This window comes from Ostrea edulis, chromosome 2 (genome assembly GCF_947568905.1).
Source record: "Ostrea edulis chromosome 2, xbOstEdul1.1, whole genome shotgun sequence".
In the NCBI taxonomy this organism is placed as follows: domain Eukaryota; kingdom Metazoa; phylum Mollusca; class Bivalvia; order Ostreida; family Ostreidae; genus Ostrea; species Ostrea edulis.
The window spans coordinates 60,893,872-60,910,544 of NC_079165.1; the positions used below are offsets into that span (position 1 = coordinate 60,893,872).

The 16,673-nt window shown below is 35.0% G+C and overlaps 1 protein-coding gene across 7 annotated transcripts in view; it reads left to right on the forward strand.

Annotated features, from left to right (window-relative positions):
* Positions 1–13,186: 13,186 nt before the first annotated feature.
* LOC125681821 (cGMP-dependent 3',5'-cyclic phosphodiesterase-like) overlaps positions 13,187–16,673 on the forward strand; it is a 107,589-nt gene continuing 104,102 nt past the window's right edge. For 5 of the 7 annotated variants that reach the window (XM_056154667.1, XM_056154669.1, XM_056154670.1 and 2 more), the window contains exon 1: positions 13,984–14,246. In XM_056154667.1, the coding sequence (XP_056010642.1) occupies positions 14,130–14,246 (117 nt within the window). In that variant the 5' untranslated portion in view covers positions 13,984–14,129. Of the gene's footprint in view, positions 13,336–13,969; positions 14,247–16,673 lie in introns of those variants that run through there. The other 2 variants (XM_056154671.1, XM_056154668.1) reach the window with 2 other exon arrangements.

The following is a 16,673-nucleotide window of genomic DNA, read 5'->3' on the forward strand; positions in this document are numbered from 1 at the left end:
TAAATGGATTTACATGGACGTGAGACCTTGTGAACACGTCTCTAAACAGACTGACGGATGTCAATCATACAACACACGGACGATGTTATTGTCATATTCAGTTCTGTCTCGATGCAAAACAGTCGTTTTCAAGTTGTTTGCACAGAGCTTCGTGTTCTGATTAATTTTGTTATTTGAAATCAATTGAGAAATAGTTTGGCGAAATTCTCGACGGGCTACACGCTTCCCCTTTCTCGAGTGTTTGATTAGCGTCCGAAATCTATTCTGCCCTCGCCACCAGCCTCCTTCCAAACTGCTCTCTCTGTTCGCTAGTAGCCATCACCACTGATCACCGACTCCATTAATCAGAGCCCAAGATCTTTCGACAAATTGCAGTCCGTAGTTGCCATTGATTTTTAATTGTAACTTTTCCCTTTTCCTTCAATTACTCATGTTGCCTATACACGTTGTCTTTTGGATTCAATTTTCAAAACAAGAAACCATGTTAAACAACCCGGAAAGTCATCAGGATTGACATTTGATAAAGTTCCTAAGTTCATTTTATGTCAGTATAACCAAAAATACACTTCCTCCAGCTGCGCGCTGTATCTCGAAGAAAGTTCTCTTCTAATTTTATATAAAACAGACTTCACAGTAAAGGAAAAATTCAATTGAAATATGTCAAACCAATAGTAAGTCCCTTGCAGATCTGTGTACATTCACTTTCATACAGTGTGACGTAAGTGCTTTTAACGTCCTTGAATTTTTAGGTGATCACTTGTATATACATGGATCTTCATCACAGGCTCTTGTTTGGTTGCTATTCATTAACAACACTTGTGTTTAATGATGAAGTCTGTCCACTACAAATAAAAACACGCTCAAACGTCATCACTTTATTTACAGTAAAAGGTCCCTGTGGTCTTCATATGTGAATATATATACATTGTGTGTGTGTGTATATATATATATATATATATATATATATATATACATACAATCTGACTAAAGTACAGACCTATATTATTATATATATAGTAATATAGGTCTGTCCTTTGTATATATATATATTACATGTATAGGTATACTGAGCAGCGAAAAAGTTAAAAAAAAAAAAATTTAAAAAAAAAAAAAATAGCAAAACTTGAAATAACAACATACATGTATGCACGCTAAATTAAATCAACAGATTCGTACACTCAGTTTGACTTGAAATGAATTGAGTCATGCTTTCGAGCACTCGAAGACCTGTATACACTATTTGTATATTTAAAATATACTAGTAACCTTTAGATAACCTTTTTATAGCCACTCGAAAAATCGGACATGCAACTAACACCTTGATAAGATATGATTTCAAATGAAATATTTAAAGGGAGGTATACCGAGTCACAAATGACTGTTCCCGTTTCAAAATATAGTGACCATTCACCATTCAATTCCTTTCAGTAAAAAATAATTAATTATTTCTAATTATGACAAAACACTTTATCAACATCATCCAAGGGATGCAATGCCTCTAAACGGCTTAGCTAGCCTGGTTTAGATTCTTGTAGTGGCAATAATGTGCATAAATAAGGGCTATAAATGAAGCTGTAGACCTTCCATAGGTACTTCTCTAGATCCCTATATCTCAACAATGTAAGATAGCTGGGAATCATCACTATAGAAACGTAAGTTTGTTGTCCAAGAAAAGAAAGGTGTGGATTCAGCTGTTTTCAGGTTTTTGCAGTGTGTGTCACCTCAAGCACCCTTTCGAAATAAGATACAGTTTTCTGTAAAAAGTACAATGCCTCAATATTCACATGACAGAGGCGAATCAAGAAAGGGGCTGCGTCCCATATCTGTACCTATTCCATCCAAAACCTGGAGGTTGAAGACCATAAAAGGGCAAAAATAACCATTTTATTGTTAAAATTGTTTAACAAAATGGGGTTTGCATCCCCGAAATTTCCCTCTAGATCCGCCTCTGTCTGGTACTGTTCACATACCTGGCTATGATATGATAAGTGAAGATATGAACAGTGATCAATCTCATAACTCCTATAAGCAATACAAAATAGTTGGACAAACACCGACCCCTGAACACACCAGAGGTGGGATCGGGTGCCTAGGAGGAGTAAGCATCCCCTGTCGACCATTCACACCCGCCGTGAGCCCTTATATCTTGATCAGGTAAATGGAGTTATCCGTAGTCAAACTCAGTGTGCCAAGAACGGCCTAACAATCGGTATATACGATACTTGTGTAGATAAATAAAACATTGAATTCATGTGAAATAGATATGGCACTTTCATTTCAAATTTTCAACTCATTCGTTTTATGTTATACGTTACACGTATCAAAGTCGTACTACCTCACTCTGAAAATGAGGCTTAGTTAGCTTGGCAAGGTGTCTATCGAACAACGGAACATAAGTATAGTGTTTTAGTCTTTCAGACACTACCGTTAGGTCTGAACATGGTGACTACAGTGTGCGCACGAACATGCTGTTATCTACTTAGACGCCCTGGACATCATTATTACCCTCTTCTCAGAATTGTAACACTTTTATTAATGGAGTCTATTGACCAAAAACTACAGCTACAGATATATGAATAGAGACGCCCATAAGCGCCTGTCTCTGCTTTCGTAATGCAACTTGACACCTCTCCAACAACCATTATTGTTCTTGTAAAAATCCCTAAAGAGGCGTTTAAAACAAGTATTAATCCAATTCTAAGGAAAATAAAAAACCTCTCATTTATTCCGTGGAATGTTTGTACAGAAAACATTTACATTTTCTGCAGAAAGGGTCTAATATACTCCACTAGTTATTGCAGCTTAAACAGAGTGCATGGTCAACAAATAGAAAACGATTTCCTTGTTTGTAATTGGAATTGAAGTTCGTGCCTGGAGTATAAGAAAGCGCTCGACCATAAATAACGTCCTTATTAACTATATAGCAGCTCTAATACTCCATTCTACTTGATAATCAATGCCACGGCAGAAAAACGCGCGAGTCGTTCAGTAGGCTTTCTGATAGTCATCATCTGACCGGGAGTTGATGATTTCACATTAATATCCTTTAGAACAACTCCCACTACTATAAGCTCTTCTCCTGTCACAGAGGTAATAAGATATTAGAGGTGTATGAATGGATTCATATCAAGTTGTATACTCTTGAAATACATTTCCCCCCAAATTATTTCATCATATTGAAACGGGAATTGAAAATAAAGTGTACTGAGGTCCTTTATATGTTGAATAGAGTTACTTTTCTTTGAACATCAAACTACTTTAACGAAAGTTAACGAAAGGCTGTGGTTTTTAGTTTCATATATATATATATATATTGTATATTACACACGCATGTGCGCCGCGCGCGCGCGCGCGTGTGTGTGTGTGTGAAACAGATCTGTTCAACAGATTTACACCGTTGTGTTGATTTTATTTGAACATATCTTATTAACTCAGAAGGATCGGGTAACAGGCATAGCCTATGTAGGCCCTCTCCCGTTGTGTTTACACGGGGTACAGTATAACTTATGCAAATATTTTTTTTTAAATTCACATCACGAAATTTTTTAAAATACTCTACCGAAAACTAGCGAGATCAGAGATACATGTATATCCCAACTAAATGATATTTTCTCAGAGAGCTACAGGTCTGCAACTACCAATATCAATCGTGCCAGTGTCGTATTTCGCAGGTTAATTTACATGCACAAATATTAATGTTTCCATTGTTTCTCCACAAATTGTAATGATAGCTTTTTCTTCGTGAATGCGTTGCTGTTGTAAACAATGCGCGTATGAATACAGATGAATATAGTGCGTCGAATATTTTACTAGCTAGGAATTTCGACAGAAAAGAAAATAGTTGAGGGTAATAACTGCCAATTCATTCACTTCATGAAGTATTCCGGCGTGAAACGTTGCAAGTTCATACCTGCATGTATTTTCAAAAATGAAATTCTCAAGTGTACTCTGTCATGATTTGCCACCAATAAGAGTTTTCCGTTGTTGATGATGTAGTAGCATTGGCATCCTTGTTTCAAAGAGTCCGCTGATTATACTTTGATTATTCATAGATTTGCTATGAATTAAGATATAAAAATCCAGTATAATTATCAAAATTTGTATTGTCTCATTTAGTATACCTGAATTTTAAAGAGAAATGACCGGATGTACGTATTGTAGTCCAACTGTTGCTGTTCTCTCGATCAGTCGTGTCCTAAATTAAAAGTACAAATGTCCAGAATTTGTAAACAAAGTAGATTTATTTATCAATTGAACAGTCCTCGGTATCTATTACATCCACGAGACTCGAGAGGACGTCTCGATAATTAACTCTGATTTTGGGGAAATCAATGATGGCTAAGACCAGATAGTTCTATATATAAATCTACTGCCTTTCAGCTCAAGGAAAGGTCTTTTCCTGTTGGCATTCGGGAGAGATTTTAGGCTGTAATGTCGAAGTGAGATTTATTCTGTTAAATTGTCTTGACATTAATTGGATACTTTAGTCAATGTGGGGGCTGTGTCTTTCATCTGATGGTATCTCAGTGACACCAGTCGATATGAGCACAGTGGGGTCATCCCTACCCCTATCTGATTATTCTGTTCGAGTCTGGTCATAGAAACTCCGGTTATCCACGTTGTTCATTTTTGTCATTGGCACGAGACCTTTCGTTTGAAAACAAAGATGACACTCAATTAATAACCTAACATCACATATCATGCTACCTTTCCTACAACAGCGCGATTCTACAAGGCTATTTCTTTCTTCTTTTCTTGCTTGGTCATACATTGTCCATATAGTACTTCAATGAATAGTAAAAAATTTGTTATCATTAATGATTTTAACAAATAGGTGATGTCATTCATTTGTTTGGGGTTTCAAAAAAAAAAAAAAAATGACGTCTGGGTCTTTTAAACAAATATTTGGTTGTCTTTTACAACGTTTTGTTACGTTGTCATGACTTGATGTACTTGCATTCAATCTAATACCAGGAGTATATACATGTATTGCAATATAACAAACAGTCCCATCTAAAGTCTTAACGGCCATTCTTTATCAGTTTAGACAATGGATCACTTGAAATAACATATCACAATCAATCATGTTCCAGAAGGAACTATTCGATGACTATTAAATCTACATAATCTGTCTTATGTTCTTTTCAAATTTTTATTCAAAGAAACACACACACACATACACGCGCACGCATTTATGATTTATGGGTGTCTTTATAACACAAGACAGTGAGTGTTTTAAGGGATCAAAGTAATCTAAGATTAGCTATATTAATTTTGTCTTCATTTGCATACATGGATGTAGAGGATTACCAAAACCAACTTCACTCAAATTATAAGGAAGTATGGTTACGGACATTACATTTCTACTAATGATGCAGTCTGTACTTGATATATACCATTATCTACACTACGAACAAAGGAATGGAATTCAATTTTTTTTTTTAAATAAAAAAATCCGTTCCAGATCACGCTGATCAATGTCTAACATAAAGCTGCTTTAGAGTACACTCAGTCATTTTTCGCTCTCCACACAATGGAGTTTAATTTGTCCCAGCCCATGGGATTCGCTCTGGGTCCAGTTGAGGGCCTCGAGTGGTCCCTAAATCCCCAGTTTATTCATGGTCACATGCCTGATGAAATTCCAGGTTTAACCAAGCCATAACTAAGTTGCGCTACATCTATTATTCAAGCGACAGGACCGGCGATTTTCATTTCCTCGGTTTATCATAAAAACCCAGAAGATCAATATTAGTACACTTTTATGACAATGTCAGCAAAATCCGTAGCTACGTGTTCAACTGTTGATAAAGAAATCATAATGATAGTGCGTCCTTATTAACATCCGCCTTCGTTCTGCAATGTGATGCACTCACTCTACTATTGAATTTTTGTTTTCGGGAGTTTTCTCTCTTTTCTCACATGAGACCACCATTTCAAGAATTTGATGTTCCTTTGTAGTTGCAAAACATACATGTATGTGATTTTTTTGTATGCAGGTTATTAAAAACAACGGAAAATTTTCAAAAATTATTTTAATCTTATTTAAAATGTTCTTCATCTGATCAGAGATAATCGAAAAAGTTAGAAATGTCTGTCGTCTAACCCGGTATTTCTAGTGGTTTGTTACACAAAGATGATACAAAAGGATGTGATTAAGGTCTCATTCGAACAACACCCCCACCCCACCCCCCACCCCCGTTTTACAGCACTAACTTCCTGACTCCATGTACAATATACGATCTACCAACTGAGTTAGTGGTATACATGCATACAATATTAACATAGCTGTACTAAACTCGAGTCTTACCTCTCGTTTGTCTATTTATCTCATTTTACTATTTCATTTTGATATTTTTGGTTGGTATATCATTTATTTATCTATTTAAATTAAACAAATAATTAGGTCACAGCCTATCAGGTTTATTTTTCTGAAAGTAACATTTGTACAATTGTTGCATGATAGATTCGTTAAGAAGGGGTGAAATTCCTGTTTTTTAGTTACCAACAGAACAAGATAAATTCAAGGTCAAAATTATTACCAATATTTAGAAGGGGAAAAAAAGGATCTTCTTACATTAAATCCAGTTAATTTTGATGGCAATTAATAAAAAGCACATGTAGTAGAAAAGTTTTAACCGATGAGTTGAATACATCCATTGGACCCCCTCTCCCCAATTTAACATTTTGAGATTTAAGTTTAATTAACGTTTTACGTTTGTTTATATTTTTTTCCTTACCAAAATTTCGACCTTCTCCTGGAAAAAAATTCAGGATCCGTGCATGAATAAAATATTCATGAAGTAAACTGAAGTTTATGCTTGATTGTATGTTGTTCTCCGTCTTGTTTGGACTTGACACGGCGCTGCGATCGAGATTCGAACCCGGATCTCCTGGTTGTGAAGCGAACATCAGTCCAATGCTCCTCTTCTAATGCCGTGTGAGCCCATGGGGATCCGGGTTAGAATAGATCCTCAGTACTCCTTTGCTTGTCGTAAGAGGCGACTAAATGGGGCGGTCCTTCGGATGAGACCGCAAAAACCGAGGTCCCGTGTCACAGCAGGTGTGGCACGATAAAGATCCCTCCCTGCTCAATGGCCATAAGCGACGAGCATAGACCTAAATTTTGCAGCCCTTCACTGGCAGTGGTGACGTCTCCATATGAGTGAAATATTCTCGAGAGGGACGTTAAACAATATTCAATCAATCAATCTAATGCCGTGTGAGTTCCCATCCAAAATAAGGAGACGTATTTATGGCCGCACAGTTCGTTTGATTAATTGTGTGAAATGTGTTTTTACTGTTTGCGTGGATTTCTCTATCCTCTCGTTATAGACCACTTGGGAAAATAAGTTCTCCTTTATAAGAGCTGATTTAGCAATTCTTAACAAAGGGTTTCTCTCTCATACATCGTGATCGGATATCGCTCAATCCCAAACCTCAGGATTCTCATAATGACGAGTATGACTTTGATTTATGTGGCCTTAACGACGTATTCAGCGCACATAAACTATGTGTATAAACATTCAGGACATATAATTTTAATTGCGCTTTTTGCTCTCATAGCTATCGACAAGAAATATAATTTAGTATTCAGTACACCGGCGTACAAAGTAATATTCGCCCTTGTACACAAACAAAAAAAGTTCGCCATTTAAATGGTGTTGTTGCTGAAATTAGAGATTACCTTAACATGTTTAAGCCTTGTCTCCATATCTAACTTATTGTTTAATTTGCAACCAAGTGAAAATTTGACACCTTTCACTATGGAGACCAATTAGTTCAGATCTATTAATAGTATAATTAACTGGTTTTCACATCGTTCTCTTTAGTCCATGATCATGTTGAGGAAATTGTAGTAGTTCGAGTTAGTTTTAAATTCTCCGAATAATCAGTGCTTCTGATTTGGTTTAGGAAGTGAATGGATTTTCTATTTATTTTCTCTTGTAAAAATATTGACAATATTCTTTGCGGTTTGGGTGTTTAATGTAGAACTCTTGTGGTTTTATTTATATTATCGTTAGACTGTCCATGAAAACAGACTTCGATGTATAGCTTTTATTTAGAAATGGAACTTGAGTCAACATTCAAACCACGTTATATGGTGTACTACCAATTGGGTGTATTCGGAAAGAGTTCCAGCTTCGTGCTGAAGATCGTTAATGTCATTCAGTATAGGATACAAAAATCTGCGAAATTGCACTAACCCGGCCACAAGGATTCATTTCGTTGAATCACAAGGTTTTATACTTACAATAAATGGTCACTTGATAGATTACAATGTGTTATCATTTTCACAAGAGAGTTTGCATGGGTGATGAATGAATGCAAGTCCAGAACGTAAATCGGAAGTTAATTTGGTGGTTTTGTACATGTATAAAGCGACTTAGCGTATGTATTATATGGCGTGTGTGTGAAAATTTTCCCCCTACCGATCAACCACCCCATAAGTACTTGTTTACAAAGTGGATTTGGAAGGACCAGTTACATTTTGTGAAAGTTTACCTGTGTCTTTTCGATTAGAAATATGTATGGGGAATACCTTAACTCGTGTAAGGTTCAGGTAAGACAATGATATTTTATTTTTAATAAACATAACCCACCTTACCAAAAGTCCTGATAGTGCATGGATGTCTGCCACTTTTATTTACATTTTTTAATGCTGGTGGATTTAAATCTTCATAACTTGAAGCTTAATTTTTGTTGTTTGAATTTGCCAGAGTAAACATATACATGTACGTATCTGAATTAAACACACTGCATGCTTTTAATAAGTCTCGAAATTACAAATGAAAAGAAATAGAGATTTCCGTCTAATCTGGCTATTTTTACGCCATGAGTGAAAGATTATCGGATTTTTTATACGTCAGTCACACGGATTTTAATTAAATATTGAACATGCTAATGTGTAGATATGTCCCTATATGCATGCTGAAACGTAATCCATGCATTAGCAAAACAAACAAGCCTTATCATACATGTACTGAAATTGATATGAAAAAGGTTCTTGAGAAAGAAAATGTTAAGAATTTTGAAGGAATTAACCTGGTCGAAAATCTATGCAAAAAATAAAACATAATATACTAGTAGGTTCCTGGCAAAAAGGGACATCCATTCGCAACTTAGATTATTACTCTTTATTCATTCACCAACCAAGGGCCCCCTGGGAGCATGTACAATTTTGACAATTAAACATTATAACTGCATGATACACATGTACACCATTAAGGATTTCTATATTGACATTGGTTTGGAAATGGCTCATAACAATACTGATTGAAAATGCATTGCACAACAAGGATGCTATATGGGAAACAACAATATTATAAAGTGTTGTTCCGAACACAGAGGGTAGCAAGGGACGGTGCCTCAGTCAGTCAGTCTGGTACTCTAAGTATTCGAGACAGCTTATTTATAGTATATAATTTTAACAATTAAACATAACTACATGACACCATAAACACATGTATAACATTTACACACATATGTTAAGGATTTCAACTTAGATTTATCTGAAGTTCTCTTCCTGTGACCTTGAGCACTTTTGACTTAAAAAATGAAAAGTGACCTTTTCTCCACATGCCATTTTTGTTGCAAATATTTGTTTCTTTTTAATGTTTTACGCCAATCCCTTCAAGAATGGTCCATGTCATCGGTTTAGTCGAAACGTCACACATGTAGATCTGTAGCAGAGATGTGCCAACGTCAACAATATATATATTGTTATTGTTGTTTTTCAATTTCCACCGAAGAGTCGTAAGCAATAGCGCTTTCCAGTACACAAAGATAATGCTATGTACACAAAGATACGATAAGAGACGGTGCTATATAGGACAAAATTATTTCAGTAGTGAAATATCCACATCCACCAAAAGCAACATATAAATTACTAACAAAACAACAACAACAACAACACAACAAACTCCGCATATCATACCTCACCTTTTTATTATATTAATTACGCTTCATTCCAAATTCTATTCAAACAAGAGTTGTCACTTTGAAAATCCAAATGGAAACTAACAATCCCAAACCGATTGAGCCTCTTAATATTAAAATATTCTGTACAATTAAAATAGGTCCAAAGTTACAGGATCTGTTAAGATCTATCCTAACTTTATATAATACAAAAGGTATGAATATTACATTTGATAAAGAATAATTTTATCTTTGGAATGAAATAAGCATTATTCTTTTAATTATCAATCATATAAATATACCAAAACGATGTCTGCAAGAAAGCCTATCAATCCAGGAACTGCTGACTCATCTTAAATCTAACTCCACTAAGATACTGTAACGTAACAGTGCAAATATAATGATTTCATGAAGCAGTGGAATATTTGGCTTTTTGTCTTGGACAGACTCTGATTGACATTTACATTTATTCATATTTGATCTCGCATTTTTGTAAATCTCAACCCGATAATGATTTATTTCAACATACTAAATAAACGTACTATGTGTTCCTACACGCACTGTTTACAAAGGCCACATGCACATTCATGAGGATATGGCTATCATTACAGGGTAATTCTGAACACAAAAACAGTTTTAGTGTTTGACATTGGAAGGTCAGGTCTAGTAAAAATCATTTGAAGTAGCCCGACTGGTGCTCAAAATAGTAAACGTCAAACCCTCTCATTACAATTAGTAGAAAAAACCTTTTCAAATGCTGCCGGGGGAACAGTCACATGGACACGATTTGAGCTGAAAATTTTCAAATTTTATTTTTCCAGTTTCATTGTTTACAATACTTTACAGAAATATTTCTGATCGGCAACTAAAATTTGAATATCATTTGTTGAGTTCCAATTGAGATACCACACTCACTATTCCTTGTTATGTAAACAAGGCTTGTGTCATGTTTTTTGTTTACATAAAAATTGCTGAATTGAAAATATCATTTTAAAACAAAATGAAATGTGTCAAACACTAGAAACTGTTTTTGTGTTCAGAATTAAATTGTAATTTGAAAAATCTGCTTTAAACGAAACTTTTACTAGTATATTTAACTAAATATGACTCGAGCCTTGTTTACATAACAAAGAATTGTGAGCTCTGTATCTCCCATGTACCTCGACAACTGATATTCAAATTTTTGCTGACCATTAGAAATACCTTACTGAAGCATTAAAAATGGAAAAATAGAATTTAAAAATTTTCATCCCAATTCCTTTGATGAGGCAACCAATGTAGGTAGGAACTCAGAGGACGAATACCATTAAATGTATTAAATTACCCTCATTATGAGGAATTTCATCATAAATATATCGATATTATATGCATGTTTAAATTTGTACACCGCCATACAATGCCATTTTTATATATTATACATCATGTAACATTGATAATGTGATAAGCAGTCTAGCACATCTTTTTAAACAGAAAAGTTGGTTTATATATAAAGTCTCTATTTTGGAAGTAAAATACAGAAAAAACTCTAAACACTTTGTTGAAATAATTCGACCGTGTTACCGATCTTCTTCAATCGACTGAAGAAGACCGGTAACACGGTCGAAATATTTCAACAAAGTGTTTAGAGTTTTAATTATATATATATATATATATATATATATATATATATATATATATATATATAAAGATTTTTGAAAATACATGAGGAAACTGTTGCGCTTCACGCCGCCATACTTTATGAAACGCATTAATCAGCGGCGGATATACATGTAGACTTTACTGGGGAAGGGCTGAAGGGGAGGGCATAGGAGGGGGAGGGGTATATGGAATTTTTTTTTATTGATTCATGTTCCTTCTCCCTTTCACTTATGGAATGGAATTTTAGATTGGTAGACCATGCATTTACCGTTCGGGTGTGGTAAAAAAAAAACCAAGAAAATAAAGACACCCCCCCTAAAAAAACACGAAGAGCAGGGGGGGGGGGGGGTCCGAGCACCCCCCCCCCCCTAAACCCTCCACTGAAAAATTAGCGCTTACTGAAAAGTATACCGGCGTGAAGGGTTGCAGTTATAATCTCATGTATTTTCAAAAGTGAAATCTTTTTGTCTCTTATACTTACAACCTACTTTCGTTTATGTCGGAATACCCAGCCGTTGAAATAGACGTTATATATTTATCAAGATTCATACACCGTACGCATTGTTCACTACTGCAGCGCATTCATGAGGAAATGTACATTTGTAAAAATATCAAAGGCCATAATAATGAATTATACTTAGGGCTACTTGATTACTATACCATTTTAACACGATTTACAGGTTCTTATTTAAGTGTACAATTTTTCATGTTATCGGAGCTACCAAATGTGCAATGCATTATATATACTGCTTATATATGATGACCTTTACCATGATCTTGCATCCAGAAGAAAGATTTTTACCGAACACAAGTGTTTACGCGTTCGGACAGCTTACTAAATATGTACACGTACACGGCGTATGACTATTCTCTGCAACTTTGATGCGAGGGGATAACCGTTGGCAACTGTAATGTTGATTGTGAAAACATCCATATGTCAAAACCTGTAAGAATGAATTTCAAAGTGTGTAATGGGGGGTGGGGGTGGGGGGGTGTAAAATGAAGGGTCCAAAACATACAAATAGGTTATTTTCTACGTAAAATTTAAAAATTACGAAATAAGTATGTGGGGCGGTCCCCTGCCGCCATCCCTTCGTATCCGATGGAAGCTGTACAATCGTGCCCATGTCATAGTGCGTCATTGGTTTCAGAAAACATAAAAAATCTCATCTCGAGCTTACGATCAGTTAGTCACATGCATGGACTCTGTAAACTGATGGATTTCCTGGACGGACAGTTAATGGGCAAATATCAAAAAATGGATCGACTCTTGAGATACAGAGCTAGTAGTAAAGGGTTTAAATTGCATTTATCATGCATGAGATATCATTTCAATGGCCGTTTGTCATGAATGTGTACAAATATAACATTACATGATGCTATTTCATTTTTCCGAGCGATGTTCTCGGCCTGTCCTGGTTACAAGTACACTGATATATCGTGTTGGTGACGAGAAATGAAAAATTGATAATGTATAGATCTTGGCATCCCACATTTTGCCTAGTTGACGCATGTGTAACTGGTAACCTCTCGTCAAGCACACATGACAGATCGCAGCTTTCATCTGTTTGATGAAGATCGGTGTATTGCCTTCAATCAACATTCCTTGCAGATAATACTTCAGTGTTAGCCATCCGTTGCAAACTTGTAAACAAATAAACGGTTGTAACCTACACACTCACAAAAAAACCCTTTTACTTGTAAAAAGCCATGAGGGCGTAGGAAAGTTTATTCAGATTTCCGCTTCCAAGGGGCATCTAAAGTGGATTTTTAAACGCTATGGTAAGAACATATACGCAATTTATTTTATTTAACTGTTTCAGAGAAATATTTTAATTGATCAGGTGTGAAATTTCCATGCACTTGTAGCACTTCCGAGAAGCTGAATGTAATTAGCACTTCAATGGTTATGATTATTTCAGTAACATGTACCATATATATATATATATATATGTGTGTGTGTGTGTGTGTGTATGTACAGGCTATACAATCTCATCCACGTTATAGTTTGTCTGAATTTTCTATTTTTTCCCTCGTATACGCAATATTTACATAATAATAGTTATTTATAGACTACATGCATGCATATATGTACAGACTGAGTGGGTATCATGGTTGTCCTATATATATATATATATATATATATATATATATATATATATATATATATAATAATACAATTTATTAATTCCTATAAAAAATTAGATTAGTAGATAAAAAATTCTTCAACTCCAGTCATAAGTATCTGACCTGGAAATTGATATATAATGCTATAATTATATAATTATGAATTTGAAATTTAATCTTTAAGAAGAAAAAAATCCCGTGATTAGTAAAGTTGTAAAACATGTTATAAATATTGTAATGGCCTTTTTTAATCGGGTTCGGGTTTGTGGTCACTTGAATTACTCCGCTTGTCGCAAGGTGGCACTGCTGCTGCAGACGGATAGATTTCACGATCGACCTGTAAACAGAGAAGCATGTTGGAGCTCAGTAGAGATGCTGTGTACACGATTTGATAAAGGTTTCTCAATGAAACTTGTTGCCAAAAGGTCGAATATCTCAGCATAGACAAAATGGGCATTGTTTTGAGTCACACAATCGTTTCGTTATTTCTGCACTATCGTAATCGAGACCGTTATGATCAGGGTACTACTGACCAAAATTCTGTCCCCGAGAGAATTGTAGATCAGGTAAGAAAAATGGTTAAGGTGCAATGTTCATAACGTAAATTGCATATTATGGTGTGTTTGTTGTGTTGTAAAGGTGTACATTTACATCAAACCGATCAAGGTCAAAACTTGCCATTCCTGCAGGCCTCAGTAACAGCTGTAGCCTGTACGGTAGATTTCTGTATAGACCTATATATAACGTTATATCTATATGCTGGGGTGAAAAGACTCTAAAGCATTCTCCTTTTTTCATTGTGTTAATGAATGTGAGGAATTTATGAAGTTGATGCACACAGTTTTGCATGTAATGATTCAGACACCTGACAGATATGAATATATTATATATATTATGTATACATGTAGATCTACCCAATGTAAATGCATTTTTTTCCTACTGCTTTGTGCATACATCATGTGTCTTTGTGCGTAGATGATGCACTCCATTCTCTTTAATAGACTTTATAAATACTTTTATAACAAATTTGGCATTGCGTTGATTATCAAATAACTTCATATTATTGAATACATCTACATTTCTTGTTGTAAAATAATTGAAGGGCAAATGTATTAAATTACTTTTGCATCACTAGCAGTATAACTGCAATAATGTAGCCCTCTCCAACTTTTGTTGTTGCTGTAACATCAAAATAAAAAAAAAAAATCAGAGAGGGCTACATTATTGCAGCCAGTCATAATACTTTCTTTGCAAAGCCATGAATGACCAAGTTATCTTATATGAACAGTAATTAAACAGAACATGTGCTCATATTACATGTTATATGTCTGGATTTTCTTTACAAATCTTAAAAATGGTTGAACTCCCACTACTGTTTGGCCTTTCGCCATTGATCTGAGGTTACAACCAATTAATCGATTCACTGATCAATGCACCTGTAGCAGTATATCAAGATAATTGAATGACATGCTAAATTGGACTTTTGTTGTATAAATAGGGTGATGGAATTGACATTTTATAAAGAGTTTTTATAGCACAGAAGATATTCCAGGCAAATTGTAGTTGTGTGGAAAATAGCTATTAATCAAGTGGCAATAATTCAAGAATTGACCATACTACTCTATTGAATCTTCCCTTATTAGGGCCCCATCTTAAGGTGTCTCTCACTTGTACGTATGTCGGGGCTTTCTATGACACACAATTACTTAAAATTTCCTTGAGTTTATTTTCATTAATTTTATACGTGTATAACATACCGGTGTATATGAATTAGGCAGAGGAGTTTATTTTCATAAATTTTATACATGTATAACATATATGAATTAGGCAGAGGATTAATTTTCATAAATTTTATACATGTATAACATATATGAATTAGGCAGAGGAAGACCCCTTTTGATTTTCAGATATATTAGCCATGTCCTTATGGAGTTATGGGACTTGAAATTTTTTGATAATGATAAGATACAAGCACTTTCTATGACACACAATATCTTAAGACCTAAATTGAAGTGCATGTCTGATTTGTCATTAAAGTCAAAATAAAAAAAACAAGGTCATTTTTAAAAGATTGTGAATTACTGTAATACAATTCATTATTTTAGGTGGGTAAAGTTTTAGGGCCACAACTCAAAATCTGCAAGGAAACAAGTATACTCTGCATTCAAATTTAATAAGTTGATGGTCACTGATGAGGCAATTCACTCCACCACAACTTACAATACCATTTTTTGAACAATGTTGCTTTTGGATAAAATAAAGTGCTAAAAATCAAAAAAAAAAATTCTGATGATATTTGTCCGTTGTCATCGTAAACTTTTCACATTTTCATTTTCTTCTCCAGAACCATTGGCCAGTTTCAACCAAACTTGACACAAAGCATCCTTGGGTGAAGGGGATTCAAATTTGTTTAAATCAAGGGCCATGCCCTTCTCCAAGGGGAGATAATAGTGAAAATACCATAACGACTTTTAAAAATCTTCTTCTCCAGAACAACTGGGCCAATTTCAACCAAATTTGGCACAGAGCATCCTTGGGTAAAGGGGATTCAAGTTTGTTCAAATGAAGGACCAGGTCCCTTTCCAAAGGGAGATAAATAGCAAAATAGTGAGAATACATTGACAACTTTTAAAAATCTTCTTCTCCAGAACCACTAAGCCAATTTCAAAGAAACTTAGCACAGAACATCCTTTGGTGAAGGGGATTCAAGTTTGATAAAATGAAGGGCCATGACCCTTTCCAAGGGGAAATGATAGCGAAATAGTGAAAATACATTAAGAACTTAAAAAATCTTTTTCTCTGGAACCACTGCACCAATTTCAACCAAACTTGGTGCAAAGCATCCTTGGGTGAAGAGGATTCAAGTTTGTTCAAATGAAGGGCCATGCCCCCTACAAAGGGAAGATAATCACAAAAATACAAAACTAGGGTAAGGTCATTTAAAAATCTTCTCAAGAATCACTGGACCAGAAGAGCTGAAATTTACATGAAAG